General features: G+C 42.2%; 1 protein-coding gene across 1 annotated transcript in view; it reads left to right on the forward strand.

The window, feature by feature from the left end:
- Window positions 1-14,265, forward strand: part of EEA1 (early endosome antigen 1) — a 643,459-nt gene that overhangs the window by 195,010 nt on the left and 434,184 nt on the right. The window contains exons 12-13 of the mRNA XM_053719231.1: window positions 7,387-7,536; window positions 8,864-8,983. Of these exons, the coding sequence (XP_053575206.1) occupies window positions 7,387-7,536; window positions 8,864-8,983 (270 nt within the window). The remainder of the gene's footprint in view (window positions 1-7,386; window positions 7,537-8,863; window positions 8,984-14,265) is intronic.

The following is a 14,265-nucleotide window of genomic DNA, read 5'->3' on the forward strand; positions in this document are numbered from 1 at the left end:
TTGGAGTCTCAATTTAGTTCTTTCAGTTCTTCAGGGGGTTCCGTTTGAACCCTTGCATTCCGTTGATATTAAGTTATTATCTTGGAAAGTTCTGTTTTTAGTTGCAATTTCTTCTGCCAGAAGAGTTTCAGAATTATCTGCTCTGCAGTGTTCTCCTCCTTATCTGGTGTTCCATGCAGATAAGGTGGTTTTACGTACTAAACCTGGTTTTCTTCCAAAAGTTGTTTCTAACAAAAACATTAACCAGGAGATTATCGTACCTTCTCTGTGTCCGAAACCAGTTTCAAAGAAGGAACGTTTGTTGCACAATTTGGATGTTGTTCGCGCTCTAAAATTCTATTTAGATGCTACAAAGGATTTTAGACAAACATCTTCCTTGTTTGTTGTTTATTCCGGTAAAAGGAGAGGTCAAAAAGCAACTTCTACCTCTCTCTCTTTTTGGATTAAAAGCATCATCAGATTGGCTTACGAGACTGCCGGACGGCAGCCTCCCGAAAGAATCACAGCTCATTCCACTAGGGCTGTGGCTTCCACATGGGCCTTCATGAACGAGGCTTCTGTTGATCAGATATGTAGGGCAGCGACTTGGTCTTCACTGCACACTTTTACCAAATTTTACAAGTTTGATACTTTTGCTTCTTCTGAGGCTATTTTTGGGAGAAAGGTTTTGCAAGCCGTGGTGCCTTCCATTTAGGTGACCTGATTTGCTCCCTCCCTTCATCCGTGTCCTAAAGCTTTGGTATTGGTTCCCACAAGTAAGGATGACGCCGTGGACCGGACACACCTATGTTGGAGAAAACAGAATTTATGTTTACCTGATAAATTACTTTCTCCAACGGTGTGTCCGGTCCACGGCCCGCCCTGGTTTTTTTAATCAGGTCTGATAATTTATTTTCTTTAACTACAGTCACCACGGTACCATATGGTTTCTCCTATGCAATTATTCCTCCTTAACGTCGGTAGAATGACTGGGGTAGGCGGAGCCTAGGAGGGATCATGTGACCAGCTTTGCTGGGCTCTTTGCCATTTCCTGTTGGGGAAGAGAATATCCCACAAGTAAGGATGACGCCGTGGACCGGACACACCGTTGGAGAAAGTAATTTATCAGGTAAACATAAATTCTGTTTTTTTGTAAGGCTGCACGGTCCTTGTGGACTGGCGTGTTTTTCTTTGGCCTGCACGGTGCACCTTGGCGTGGTCACGTTTTCTGTTCTCCATTTCCATATTCCTGACAGTGTGGTGACGGTGAGAGTCTGTTTCGCTAGTTGTCTTGGTCATAGTTGGTGGTGAGTGCACCAGCCATTGGGGGTGTAAGGTGCCGTTTATTTTTTATCCATAATCTCAATCTCCAAGTAATGGGGGATTCAGATTTTTTGGAGATGGATGTCTCTGATTCAGATTCTACTTCTTGCAAAGAATATGAAATGGCCCGGGTAATCCATGCTCATCAGTTATGTTCTGAATGCCGCTTTAGAGTGCTCTTTTCTCCCGAATCTGGGAACTTAGAGTCCGCTGAGCCATCCACTACTGATAATTCCATATCCTGCGAGGAGCGCGCCCTAGATCCTTCTTTTGCTACGCAAGCAGGTGTCCCGAATGCCGTTACCCCTTCTCCGGAAGGGGGCTTGTTTACTCCAGAAGTTACGGTACGGTTCCGCACGGCCATATCTATGGCGTTGGCGCATTTACATCTTCCAGGAAGATACTATCTGTGTTCCGTTAACCAGGGATCGTCAGGCGTGGGATCGTCTGTATCAGATCGCCCTCTAGGGGAAGCGGTTTCCTTTTCTGAAAACATTTTCTTCTCTGGGATTTGATACTAGTGATTTTGTGGTCGCTTTAGCACTTCCACAGAAGTTAAATAAAAAGTGTTAGAATATTGTTATGTCTACTGTTTAATTTGTCTATACCTACTAGGGCTTGGACTTTTCTGTGGCCTTGGACAGTTCTGGGGTGCCCTATGTATCAGGCTGGTCCGGGTTGGGCACTAGTTTTCTGTTCCTTAAGGTCTATATCAACCACGTGGTGCCCGTTATAACTCGCTGGCCCGGTTGGGGTGCTGTGTTGCTTAATCTGGTGAAGATTTTGTTTGCTTATTTTTTCTTGATTTTACGTGTTATAGGAGGTCTTTCGTTCCTAGACGTCAGGCTGGTCCTCATTTATTCCTTTGGGTGGGGCATCAGAGGGGGTTCCTGATTGTTGACGGGGTTACCGAGTTTCAGATCCTGCTAAGGCATACTCTGGGGGTTCCTGAGGTCCTTGGGATCAGGAGCTAGTTTTTCTCCTCCCCAATAGGGTTGGAGGTTCAGATGACTCCTTGGAAAATACGTGTTACCAAGTTTAGGTGGCGATTACTCGTCTCCTCTATTGGATTGTACTTTTTGAATCTGTTCCTTGGCGACGGTACCTCTTCCTTAAGGGCTCGAGGTTGCTTGTGCCTTTTTTTCGCCTTCCTTGGGGCTGGTTTTCTGGCCATCTGTTCTGGAAGTTCGGGCCTTTTGACCTTTTTTCCCCCTATGGTAGCTCGTCTGCTTCCATATGTTTGAAGCTCTGGAGATTGTGTTGTCTCTTTTTTTCCGGCGGTTGCCCCTGCTTAGGCGTTTCGGTTTGATGCTCGTTCATTTGTGAATTCCTTGAGCTGTAGGGGTTTCCAGGAGGTTGATCCTGGGAGGATCTTAGGAGACTATTTATTTATCTTATCAAACTAGATTTTCTAGGTTTTAAGCTCTTTTTTCTTGTAAGTTTACTTTAGTCTTTAGACTTAGTGGGTGTTGTCCCTCGAGCCTTTAGGGATTAAGCTCTCTGTCTCTGGGACACGTACGTGAGCGTTCAGTGTCCAAGGACCCTTGGATGTGGCTGTGATTGCATCACCTATGGTGCAAGGTCTTCTCCGGATGGGGTAACCTGATGGTTCCTCAGGGGTTATAGTTTAAAGCCGGCTCTGGGTTCCGGGTATCCGGTTTTCTTGTCCTAATCCTTGTCTTTGCCTGGACATATTGGGTTTTCTGTGTCCAGAACCCTTAGGTTGGATCTGGACGGCCCAGTTTTCAGATTCCGGCGGATTTTTCTCTCTTAATGGAGAATGGAAATTTCTACTGGGTGGCTGTAGTAGCCGGATGGCTCCTTTAAATCGGTATTGGCCTTTTGATGTCTGTCTACAGCTTTACGCTCCATGCCTGCGGGAGGGTGAGCTGTTATGTTTGCGTTTCCCCCTTTTGGGGAGGATTGGGCATACCCCAGTATCCACCTGGTGCCCCAGATGTCTTTTTCTTCTTCTGTTCTTCTTGTGTGCAGGATGTCATGTGCAGGGTTGGTTTTTCTGGTGTCATGCCATTACTGTAGTTTCAGTATAGGGTCTCCTTTTTTGGGAGTGTCCCTTTTCTTCGGGAAGGGAGCTGTGTCTGGGTTCTGGAACCCGAGCTCGTTCTTGGGGGGTCTGGATCCTCTCCTTTCTTCTTCTTGAGAGTCTGGGTGGTTTGGGGAACATTTAATTCCTTTGTCCTTTCGGACATTGCCAGTTGCCTTGGTGCTGGGTCCGTTGCCTTGGAGTGGGAGTCAGAGATCTGACTGCTCTGTTGAGCCTTGGCCGTGTATCATCACTAGATCTTGTGGGCCTTTCTTTGCAGTGTCTCCTTTCCACAGCAGCTTTTTCTCTGCTGGTTTTGGGTACTATCCTTACTTTCCTGTTATTCTTGGGAGGGAGTTGCTCTGCTCTTCTCGAAACTTGTCCTCTGAGGATCCTGGTGCAGTTTACTAGCTTTTGATTAGCTAGTGTTGGCGGCTTGCATCCACTTAGACCTCCATTTGCGGAGGAAAGCCTGTGGCTTGATCTGGAACATTATAGGATTTAGTGACTCCGGGGGTGGTTTTTATTCCTCGGTCGCTCTATCCTGAGTGCGGGTTTCCACTCTGTGTATCGGAGGGGGTCTACCTTTGTCCCTCTAGGTTTCCAGGGTTGGGGCGTTACGTTTGTCCCTTGGACTCCATGCAGATAAGGGTCTGGGATTTTCCTCCCTTCACTCTGCTCGGTTGGTAGGGTTCGTTCTTTACGCGGCTTTGTCCTGTTGCACTCATGGTTTGCGCTCTTGAAATTATGCGGGGGTTCTTTATTGCCCTAGTTGTTTGTCTGGTGGTCCTTTCGGACTTTCCTATCTGAGTTCTTCTTCCCTTCAGGGAGAATGTGGAGGTCCCCCTTACTTCGGGTCAGGGGTGAATTTCAGTGTGGGCTTGGTGCCTGCGGGACTTTTTCTCCTCGGAGGCCTTTTGTTCTCGGTTGAGTCTAGTGATTCTGGGCGGTCTATAGCAAGGGCCTTGCTGGTTTTAACTGATGGGCAGTTACTTGGTCCTTTCCATTTTTGTCCTTCTGCTTCAGGTCAAGCAGCTTTGTTGTTGGGTGTTGGGGTGATTTCAAGCTGTGGTGTCCTCAGAATGGGCCGCTTCTTGTACCCGCCCGTCTTGCATTCAGTATCCTCTATAGCTTGGATATTGTTTTTCCAAAAGTAATGAATGCAGCTGTGGACTCTCCCCGTTTAAGAAGAAAAACTTAAATTATGCTTACCTGATAATTTTATTTTCTTCTGATGGGGAGAGTCCACAGCTCCCCGCCTGCGTTTTTATTCTGTGGGGCGGCCGTAAATTTAGTTTTTATTCTTCTGGCACCTTTCTCACCCTGATATTTTTCCTACTGTTCCTTGTTCCCTCGGCAGAATGACTGGGCGATGAGAGAAGTGGGGGAGGTATTTAAGCCTTTGGCTGGGATGTCTTTGCCTCCTCCTGGTGGCCAGGTTCTGAATTCCCAAAAGTAATAAATGCAGCTGTGGACTCTCCCCGTCAGAAGAAAAGAAAATTATCAGGTAAACATAATTAGTTTTTTCTTTCTTTCATGATTCAGATAGAACATGCAATTTTAAGCAAATTTCTAAATTACGCATATTATCAATTTTTTTTGTTCTCTTGGTGTCTTTATTTGAAAGGGCAGGAATGTAAGCTTTGGATCCGGACCATTTTTGGTTCAGCGCCCTGGGTAGTGCTTGCAGATTGGTGGGCCAGCTCCTAAGCTTACATTCCTGCTTTTTCAAATAAAGATACCAAGAGAACAAAGAAAAATTGATAGGTGTAAATTAGAAAGCTGCTTAAAAATGCATGCTCTATCTGAATCATGAAAGGAAAAATGTTGTTTTTAATATCCCTTTAACTTCTCTCTTACAATGTAATGGTGAAGATCATTGTTAGACTAAAAGATTGTGTTTTCTTTGGGCCTAGAGTTTATTGAAATGTTTTTATAATGTGGTTCAGAATCCTGAGTTAAAGAACACACAAGGACATATTCAATGTTGCTAAAGGGATATAAAACCCAATTTTTTTTCTTTCATGATTCAGATAGACATGCAATTTTATTTATTTGTGTTAATATGTGTATATACAGATATTAACACACAAATATATATGTATATAAGCATACACATATATATTTACATGGAACACACCGCTTCCATAGACAATGTAAAGGCACTTTTCATTGACCTTTTTTTTTCTACCACCCCAGACCCGCACGCTATTTCCCCTTATAACTGCTTAGTGCATTTTTATTTTTAATAGATGATGCTACATTTTTTATTTTAAAAACGGGACCTTACATTTTATTTTGCAGGCAATTGGGGGACATTTTAAATTTTTTCCAGAGGTCTAACCTCAGATTAATTTTTTTAAGTGCTAATTGCCACCGCAAGCTCAAGGTAGCAATACCAAGCCACTTGTAATGCACGCCTGTAAGCGATAAATTAGCACTTCACTTGTAATCTAACCCTTAATAAGTAGTGATGCCTGCAAATCAGTTGACTGCAGGTAGGAAGTAAAATGTCTTTCTTTAACATAGCTACTTTTCATTGGCACGGTGAATGTATTTAAAATCGGTAGTTCTGTTGCCAAGATTCTTGTCAATTTCATTATTCTATTCAGAATTTCCTCCATTGCACAATGAGGCATGGGGCATACATGTAAATTTAACAGCACAGTTGTTTTCTTTTTCTGTAAACATGTAATTACTCATAAAACTGTTGTATTGCTGTGTTTTAAAAACTATCAGTGCTTTCCATTACCATTCAGGAGGTTGCTTGCTCTGGTATCTACTCTAGATTAGCTGCAGGTGCACTCATTTATATTAAATGTCCCTGTATAAATAGGCTGACAGACATACAGGAGAATTGGTTCTAAGACTTCTGAAATAACGTAAACAGATATTAATATTAATACTCAGATACCATGTTTAACTTGTGGCTACATTTCTATATTGGACTGCAGTTGTGTCTACATAAAGCATTTAGTTTAATACACACTAATTAAAGGGACAGTCTACTTGAATTTGTTTACTGTTTAAAAAGATAGATAACGCCTTTACTACCCGTTCCCCAGCTTTACACAACCAGCATTGTTATATTAACCCCTTAAGGACCAGCGACGTACCCTGTATGTCACTGGCCTTTTTTTGGGACTTGATTGTTTTATAGCGCGGTCTGGCCACCAGCTTTGAGACTGCTCTATTCCACAAAGCCTGCTGGAGGGAGGGCATTAATAGCGTGTTCTTGCTAGACTTGTGCTATTATGTCCTGAAAAAACCCTTAACGTCCAGTGACATACAGGGTATATTGTGGTCATTAAGGGGTTAATATACTTTAAAACCTCTAAACTTCTAAGTCCCTGCATGCCGCCTCTTCTTTCAGTGCATTTCATTAGCTAGTTCATGGGTGCAATATAGATCATTGTGCTCGCTCCCGTGGAGTTATGCATGAACCAGCACTATTTGGCTAAAATTAACAAAACTAATTTTCAAGTAGACTGTTCCTTTAAATTCCTTATTTTTTTTTTATAGTTGCTTATGACAAATAATTGAATTGAATAATTGAAACTATTTTTTCTGCTTTAATCAGATTTAGTGCTGAGATTAACCTAGCAGTTAAAGATTATAACTGATTTTACATTTTTATTACCTGGAACATGGTTAATAATAATAAAAAAAAAATAATAATAAATATATATATATATATATATATATATATATATATATATATATATATATATATATATATATATATATATATATATATATAATCCAAGTTTAAATGTCATTTTGGGTATGAAATAATAACCTAGTAACATAAAGTACTAGGTAATATGCTGTTTAGCTGGAATTAACCATAGATGATTCATTTTATAAAAATAGAAACTTAATAACCAGTTGATACTGTGCGTATGTAAATAAACAGTAAATAAAGTTGCCGTTTCCGATGGATTGAAGTAAAGTATATCTTGTTAACTTGCAAATCCTGTGACATCTGTGGGCAATCAGTTGAAAGAACCTAGCAGCTCACTACAACCTTTTGCTTTCAGCTACACAGCAAGTTGCTGGAGGCAGAGCGCCAGCTAGGGGAGGCACACGGCAGACTGAAGGAACAGAGGCAGCTGTCTGCTGAGAAACTGATGGACAAAGAGCAACAGGTGGCTGATCTTCAGCTCAAGCTCTCACGTGCTGACGAGCAGGTGCGCTAATGGGTTCTCTATTTAAAGAAGCATTAAAAAAACTCCATATTTTCAAGAAAACAATTATTGTGATTTATTTGCCCCCTGCTTTTCCTGTAATTCTGAAAGTTGCTTTTTTCCCACTTCCCCAGAGATGCTGAAGTTCTATAGGATTTTGTTTCTCTGGAACAACTTAAAGGGATATGAAACCCAAAATGTTTCTTTCATGATTCAGATAGCGCATGCGATTTTAAACAACTTTTCTAATTTACTTCTATTCTCACTTATTCTTTGTTCTTTTGGTATCTTTTGTTAAAAAGCAGGGGTGTAAGCTTAGGAGCCAGCTCATTTCTGGAGCACTGTATGGCAGCAGTTTTGCAAGAATTGTATCCATTTACAAGAGTACTAGATGGCAGGCACTATTTCCTGCCATCTAGTGCTCAAGATAACTACCTAGGTATCTCTTCAACAAAGAATATTGTAAGAACAAAGCAAATTTGATAATAGTAGTAAATTGGAAACTTAAAATTGTATGTTCTGTTTTTTTGGGTTTCATTTACCTTTATCATATCAGCAGACTCAACATGTTTGCAACAAACACCTTGTTTTCTGCAATTGTTTTTCAGTGAGCTAATTCCACCCATGAGAAGCCAGATTCTACTGTCATATTGTTAACACAACCTGTTTTGTTTTGCATTTGCTTACTTGATAGCCCCTACTGAGGTCAGTTAGGAACAGATATGGATCAGGTTTAGGTTTGGTCATGGCTTAGGTCTGCAATGTGCCATTTCTAATTCTCAGAATTGGAAAACACAATATTTTAGAGTTAAATGAAATGGAAAATGCTCAAAATAAATAATAAAAATATAATTGGATTATTTATTTTTTTACTGCACATGATTAAACCGTTTATATTACAATATCCACGTGTCCCTTTAACTGTGAAACCGCTTCCCTTCTACATATACACCATAAGCAGAAGGGAAAACGTCTTATCTACATATCTAAACAGCTTATTTATCACAGCTTATAAGTCCTTTATGCTTCAATTTATATAGGAGGAAGTACCAGTTTGTTATTTTATTCATTGGTTCTAGTTGCTATTGTAGAAAGTCCTGATTGACTCCTCATAACAAGGCAAGTGTGGGTGCAGTTTAGCTATTGAAAAACTATTCTGCAAACAAATTGATTTTTTTTTAAATTTTATTTCACACTTACCTAGTATGTTTATTTTTTTTGTAAGTACAAGGTGTTTACTGTCCTTTTTAAAATTTAATAAACCTTGCACTTTAAAACAGATCCATACATTTGTTTTATTTTCCTTTATTTTTCATTTCCATTTCTTCAGCTTAAAGAAAATAATTCTACTTCTACGGACCTGCAGCATCAACTGGAGAAGCTAAGGCAGCAGCATCAGGAGCAGCAGACTTTGCAGCAAACCACTACATCAAAACTGAGGGAAGCCCAGGTAAAAACATAGACCAAACCTAGATTCATTTAGTCTGGAAAAGCTTCTTTCTTTCTAATGATACAGTGAGTCCACGGGATCATCAATTACTGTTGAGAATACCACTACTGACCAGCAGGAGGAGGCAAAGAGCACCACAGCAAAGCTGTTAAGTATCACGTCCCTACCTACAATCCCCAGTCATTCTCTTTGCCTTAGGTGCAAGGAGGATTTGAATGTTTAGGTGTCTGTTAATGATTCTTCTTTCAAGAGTTTTTTATTTTGGAAGCTTGGACAAGCTTGCTCTGATCTTCCCTTATGTGTTGGGTATAGCCGTACTCCACAGTAGTCTCTTCAGCAGTCGGACGGCAAGACTACAGGTAAGTTCCTTTCTCCAACATAGGTGTGTCCGGTCCACGGCGTCATCCTTACTTGTGGGATATTCTCTTCCCCAACAGGAAATGGCAAAGAGCCCAGCAAAGCTGGTCACATGATCCCTCCTAGGCTCCGCCTACCCCAGTCATTCTCTTTGCCGTTGTACAGGCAACATCTCCACGGAGATGGCTTAGAGTTTTTTAGTTCTTTCAGTTCTTCAGGGGGTTCCGTTTGAACCCTTACATTCCGTTGATATTAAGTTATTATCTTGGAAAGTTTTGTTTTTAGTTGCGATTTCTTCTGCTAGAAGAGTCTCAGAATTATCTGCTCTGCAGTGTTCTCCTCCTTATCTGGTGTTCCATGCAGATAAGGTGGTTTTACGTACTAAACCTGGTTTTCTTCCAAAAGTTGTTTCTAACAAAAACATTAACCAGGAGATTATCGTACCTTCTCTGTGTCCAAAACCAGTTTCAAAGAAGGAACGTTTGTTGCACAATTTGGATGTTGTTCGCGCTCTAAAATTCTATTTAGATGCTACAAAGGATTTTAGACAAACATCTTCCTTGTTTGTTGTTTATTCAGGTAAAAGGAGAGGTCAAAAAGCAACTTCTACCTCTCTCTCTTTTTGGATTAAAAGCATCATCAGATTGGCTTACGAGACTGCCGGACGGCAGCCTCCCGAAAGAATCACAGCTCATTCCACTAGGGCTGTGGCTTCCACATGGGCCTTCAAGAACGAGGCTTCTGTTGATCAGATATGTAGGGCAGCGACTTGGTCTTCACTGCACACTTTTACCAAATTTTACAAGTTTGATACTTTTGCTTCTTCTGAGGCTATTTTTGGGAGAAAGGTTTTGCAAGCCGTGGTGCCTTCCATTTAGGTGACCTGATTTGCTCCCTCCCTTCATCCGTGTCCTAAAGCTTTGGTATTGGTTCCCACAAGTAAGGATGACGCCGTGGACCGGACACACCTATGTTGGAGAAAACAGAATTTATGTTTACCTGATAAATTTCTTTCTCCAACGGTGTGTCCGGTCCACGGCCCGCCCTGGTTTTTTTAATCAGGTCTGATATTTTATTTTCTTTAACTACAGTCACCACGGTACCATATGGTTTCTCCTATGCAAATATTCCTCCTTAACGTCGGTCGAATGACTGGGGTAGGCGGAGCCTAGGAGGGATCATGTGACCAGCTTTGCTGGGCTCTTTGCCATTTCCTGTTGGGGAAGAGAATATCCCACAAGTAAGGATGACGCCGTGGACCGGACACACCGTTGGAGAAAGAAATTTATCAGGTAAACATAAATTCTGTTTTTTTGTTTTCTGGGGCTAGGAGGCTGGCACTGAAGGGGTTAAGCCCTGTCTGCTCTTAATGTGGGACAAATATCTTTATGAAGGATAAGTATGGCAATGTACAGGCACTTTAATGGCATGTGAATGGAGACTTGGGTTTAATCCACTTCATGGAAGGGGTTAACAGTCTATGGAGTTCAAACTGTACTTTCTTTTTAAAGACACGATGAGTCCATGGATCATCTTCATTACTTATGGGATATTTACCTCCTGGTCAGCAGGATGAGGCAAAGAGCGCCACAGCAGAGCTGTTAAATAGCTCCTCCCTTCCCTCCCACTCCAGTCATTATCTTTGCCTACGTTAGTGCTAGGAAGAGGTGAAGTTAGGTGTTAGAAAAGATTCTTCAATCAAGAGTTTATTATTTTTAAAGTAGTGCAAGATTGTGCTGCTTTGTTCTAGGGTGGAGCTGTAGTCCATATCAGTCTCTTCAGTAGAGCTTTTGGTGGCTTTAGAGCAATGGGAACTGGTGAGACATAATTCTCACTGCGCCTCCCATACATTTATGCTGCCCTAATCCTGATGGCCTAAGCAATATTAACTCGGGCTTTATCATTTTCCTCAGGGCTATGGGAGGGAGAGGACCTCTTAAACCTGCTGGACTGTTCTGCTGTTGGACAGAATGAAGGTAAGTGCTGACTTTTTTATTCTGGGAGGATAACAAGACTTAGAGGAAAGTGGGCACTTTAAGATAAATATAACACATAAGGCTCAGAAACATGGGGCTCTTTATGTTGGAACATTATGCTCTCTGTGTATGGAGGGTTTTGGACAGCATAAGTACAGGCACTGGGGCTGGGAGCTAAGCTTATTTGACATTACGGTGGTTAATTTCCCTAACAGTTTATTTTTCTATGAAGCCGGTCGGGTTATGTTTGTTTAGTAACGCCCATGATGGGCGGGGCTATCGTTTTCGCGCGCTTCTTCTCAGCTGCGCAGTATTCAGCCTTGTCTGGTGTGTCATGGACGTCTGAGCAACGTCGCACTCGAACTGCATGATTGTATAATTTGAGCAAGCGGTTTTAGCGCTATAGAGCCCTTATTATCCGGATCGCTAAAGATATAGCAGTGAGCCTGGTTGGCAGGTAGGCGCCTCAGCAAAGCTGCTGAGGTGTAAGAGGGTCTGAATTTTTTCTTTATTTAACTGAGAATACGTTCTTTTTCTCAATGCAGTAAATCTGGAAAAGAGTTCCTTAATCCCGAATACTGTACAAGGGTGACTTTCTTGTGAACTCTAATCGATTCTATATCTATAAGGATTTTTCTGACAGAAGTCAGGAAATCAAAGATTTTCGATACCTGCCGAGCCCTTCAGTCCACTCCTCGGCCGTCAGGGGCCCAGTGCATGGAAGTAATCGGACTGATGGTGGCGGCAATGGACATCATCCCGTGTGCTCGGTTCCACCTCAGACCTCTGCCGTTAAACATGCTCAGACAGTAGAATGGAGATTATGCAGACTTGCCTCCTCGAATAACCCTGGAACAGGAGACGAGGGACTCACTTCAATGGTTGTTGTCTCTCGATCATCTATCCCAGGGAACCTGCTTTCACAGACCGTCCTGGGTGATTGTGGCAACAGACGCCAACCTTCTAGGGTGGGGAGCTGTCTGGGGTTCCCTAAAGGCTCAGGAAGTGTGGACTCACGCGGAGTCTGTTCTTCCTATAAACATTCTGGAACTAACAGCGATCTTCAATACTCTTCTGGCCTGGCCTCAGTTAGCCTCGGCCCAGTTTATCAGATTCCAATCGGACAACATAACTTCAGTGGCTTACATCAATCATCAGGGAGGAACGAAGAGTTCCTTAGCGATGACCGAGGTAACCAAGATAATTCGGTGGGCGGAGGCACATTCTTGCTATCTGTCGGCGATCCACATCCCAGGGGTGGACAATTGGGAGGCGGACTTTCTGAGCAGGCAGACTTTTCATCCGGGAGAGTGGGAACTCCATCCGGAAGTGTTCTCCAGCCTGATTCTCAAATGGGGTCGGCCGGAGTTAGATCTCATGGCTTCTCTACAGAATGCCAAGCTCCCGAGATACGGGTCGAGGTCCAGGGATCCCCAGGCGGAACTGATAGATGCTCTGGTGGTTCCTTGGTCCTTCATCCTTGCATATCTATTTCCTCCGTTTGCGCTTCTTCTTCGGGTAATTGCTTGAATCAAACAGGAGAGGGCGTCAGTGATTCTTATTGCTCCGGCTTGGCCTCGCAGGATTTGGTATGCAGATCTGGTGGAAATGTCATCTCTGCCACCTTGGAGACTTCCGTTGAGGAAGGACCTTCTAATTAAAGGACCTTTTCTTCACCCAATTCTAGTTTCTCTGAAGCTGACTGCTTGGAGATTGAACGCTTAATTTTATCCAAGCGGGGGTTTTCTGAAGCGGTCATAGGGACCATGATTCAGGCTCGTAAGTCTGTGACTAGAAAGATTTACCTTAAAGTTTGGCATAAATACCTTTATTGGTGTAAATCCAAGGCTACTCATGGAGTAGGGTTAGGATTCCAAGAATTTTGTTCTTTCTCCAAGATGGTTTGGAGAAGGGTTTATCGACAAGTTCCCTAAAGGGTCAGATCTCAGCTTTATCTGTCTTTTTTCACAAACGTCTGGCGGATGTTTCAGATGTTCAATCATTCTGTCAGGCCTTGGTTAGGATCAGGCCTGTGTTTAAACTAGTTACTCCTCCTTGGAGTCTTAATTTAGTTCTCAAAGTTCTTCCAGGGGAGTTCCGTTTGAGCCTATGCATTCCTTAGATATTAAGTTGTTATTTTGGAAAGTTTTATTTCTTATTGCTATTTCTTCAGCTTGTAGAGTGTCTGAGCTCTCGGCGTTGCAATACACTTCTCCTTACCTTATTTTCCACTCAGATAAGGTAGTTTTACGTACTAAACTAGGTTTTCTTCCTAAGGTTGTTTCAGATAGGAACATTAATCAGGAGATTGTGGTTCCTTCCTTGTGTCCTAATCCTCCTTCTCAGAAAGAACGTCTTCTGCACAATTTGGACGTGGTCCGTGCTTTAATATTTTATTTTCAATTGACTAAGGACTTTCGTCAGTCCTCTTCTTTGTTTGTAATTTTCTCTGGAAAACGTAAGGGTCAGAAAGCTACGGCTACCTCTCTTTTTGGCTGAAGAGTATCATCCGTTTTGCATATGAGACTGCTGGACAGCAGCCTCCTGAGAGAGTTACAGCTCATTCCACTAGGGCTGTTGCTTCCTCATGGTCATTCAAAAATGGAGCTTCTGTGGAACAGATTTGCAAGGCTGCAACTTGGCGCTCTCTTCACACTTTTTTGAAATTCTATAAATTTGATACTTTTGCTTCGGCCGAGGCCGCTTTTGGGAGAAAGGTTCTTTAAGTAGTGGTGCCTTCCGTTTAGGTTCCCTGTCTTGTCCCTCCCTTATCTGTGTACTCTAGCTTGGGTATTGTATCCCATAAGTAATGAAGATGATCCGTGGACTCATCGTGTCTAAAAAGAAACAAATTTATCAGGTAAGCATAAATTTTCTTTTTAAAGTAATTTAATTAGCTTTTTGAAAGTTTTCTATCTATCCCTGGTACTCCTATGGTTACAGTTCCAT

This window comes from Bombina bombina, chromosome 6 (assembly GCF_027579735.1).
Source record: "Bombina bombina isolate aBomBom1 chromosome 6, aBomBom1.pri, whole genome shotgun sequence".
NCBI classification, from domain to species: domain Eukaryota; kingdom Metazoa; phylum Chordata; class Amphibia; order Anura; family Bombinatoridae; genus Bombina; species Bombina bombina.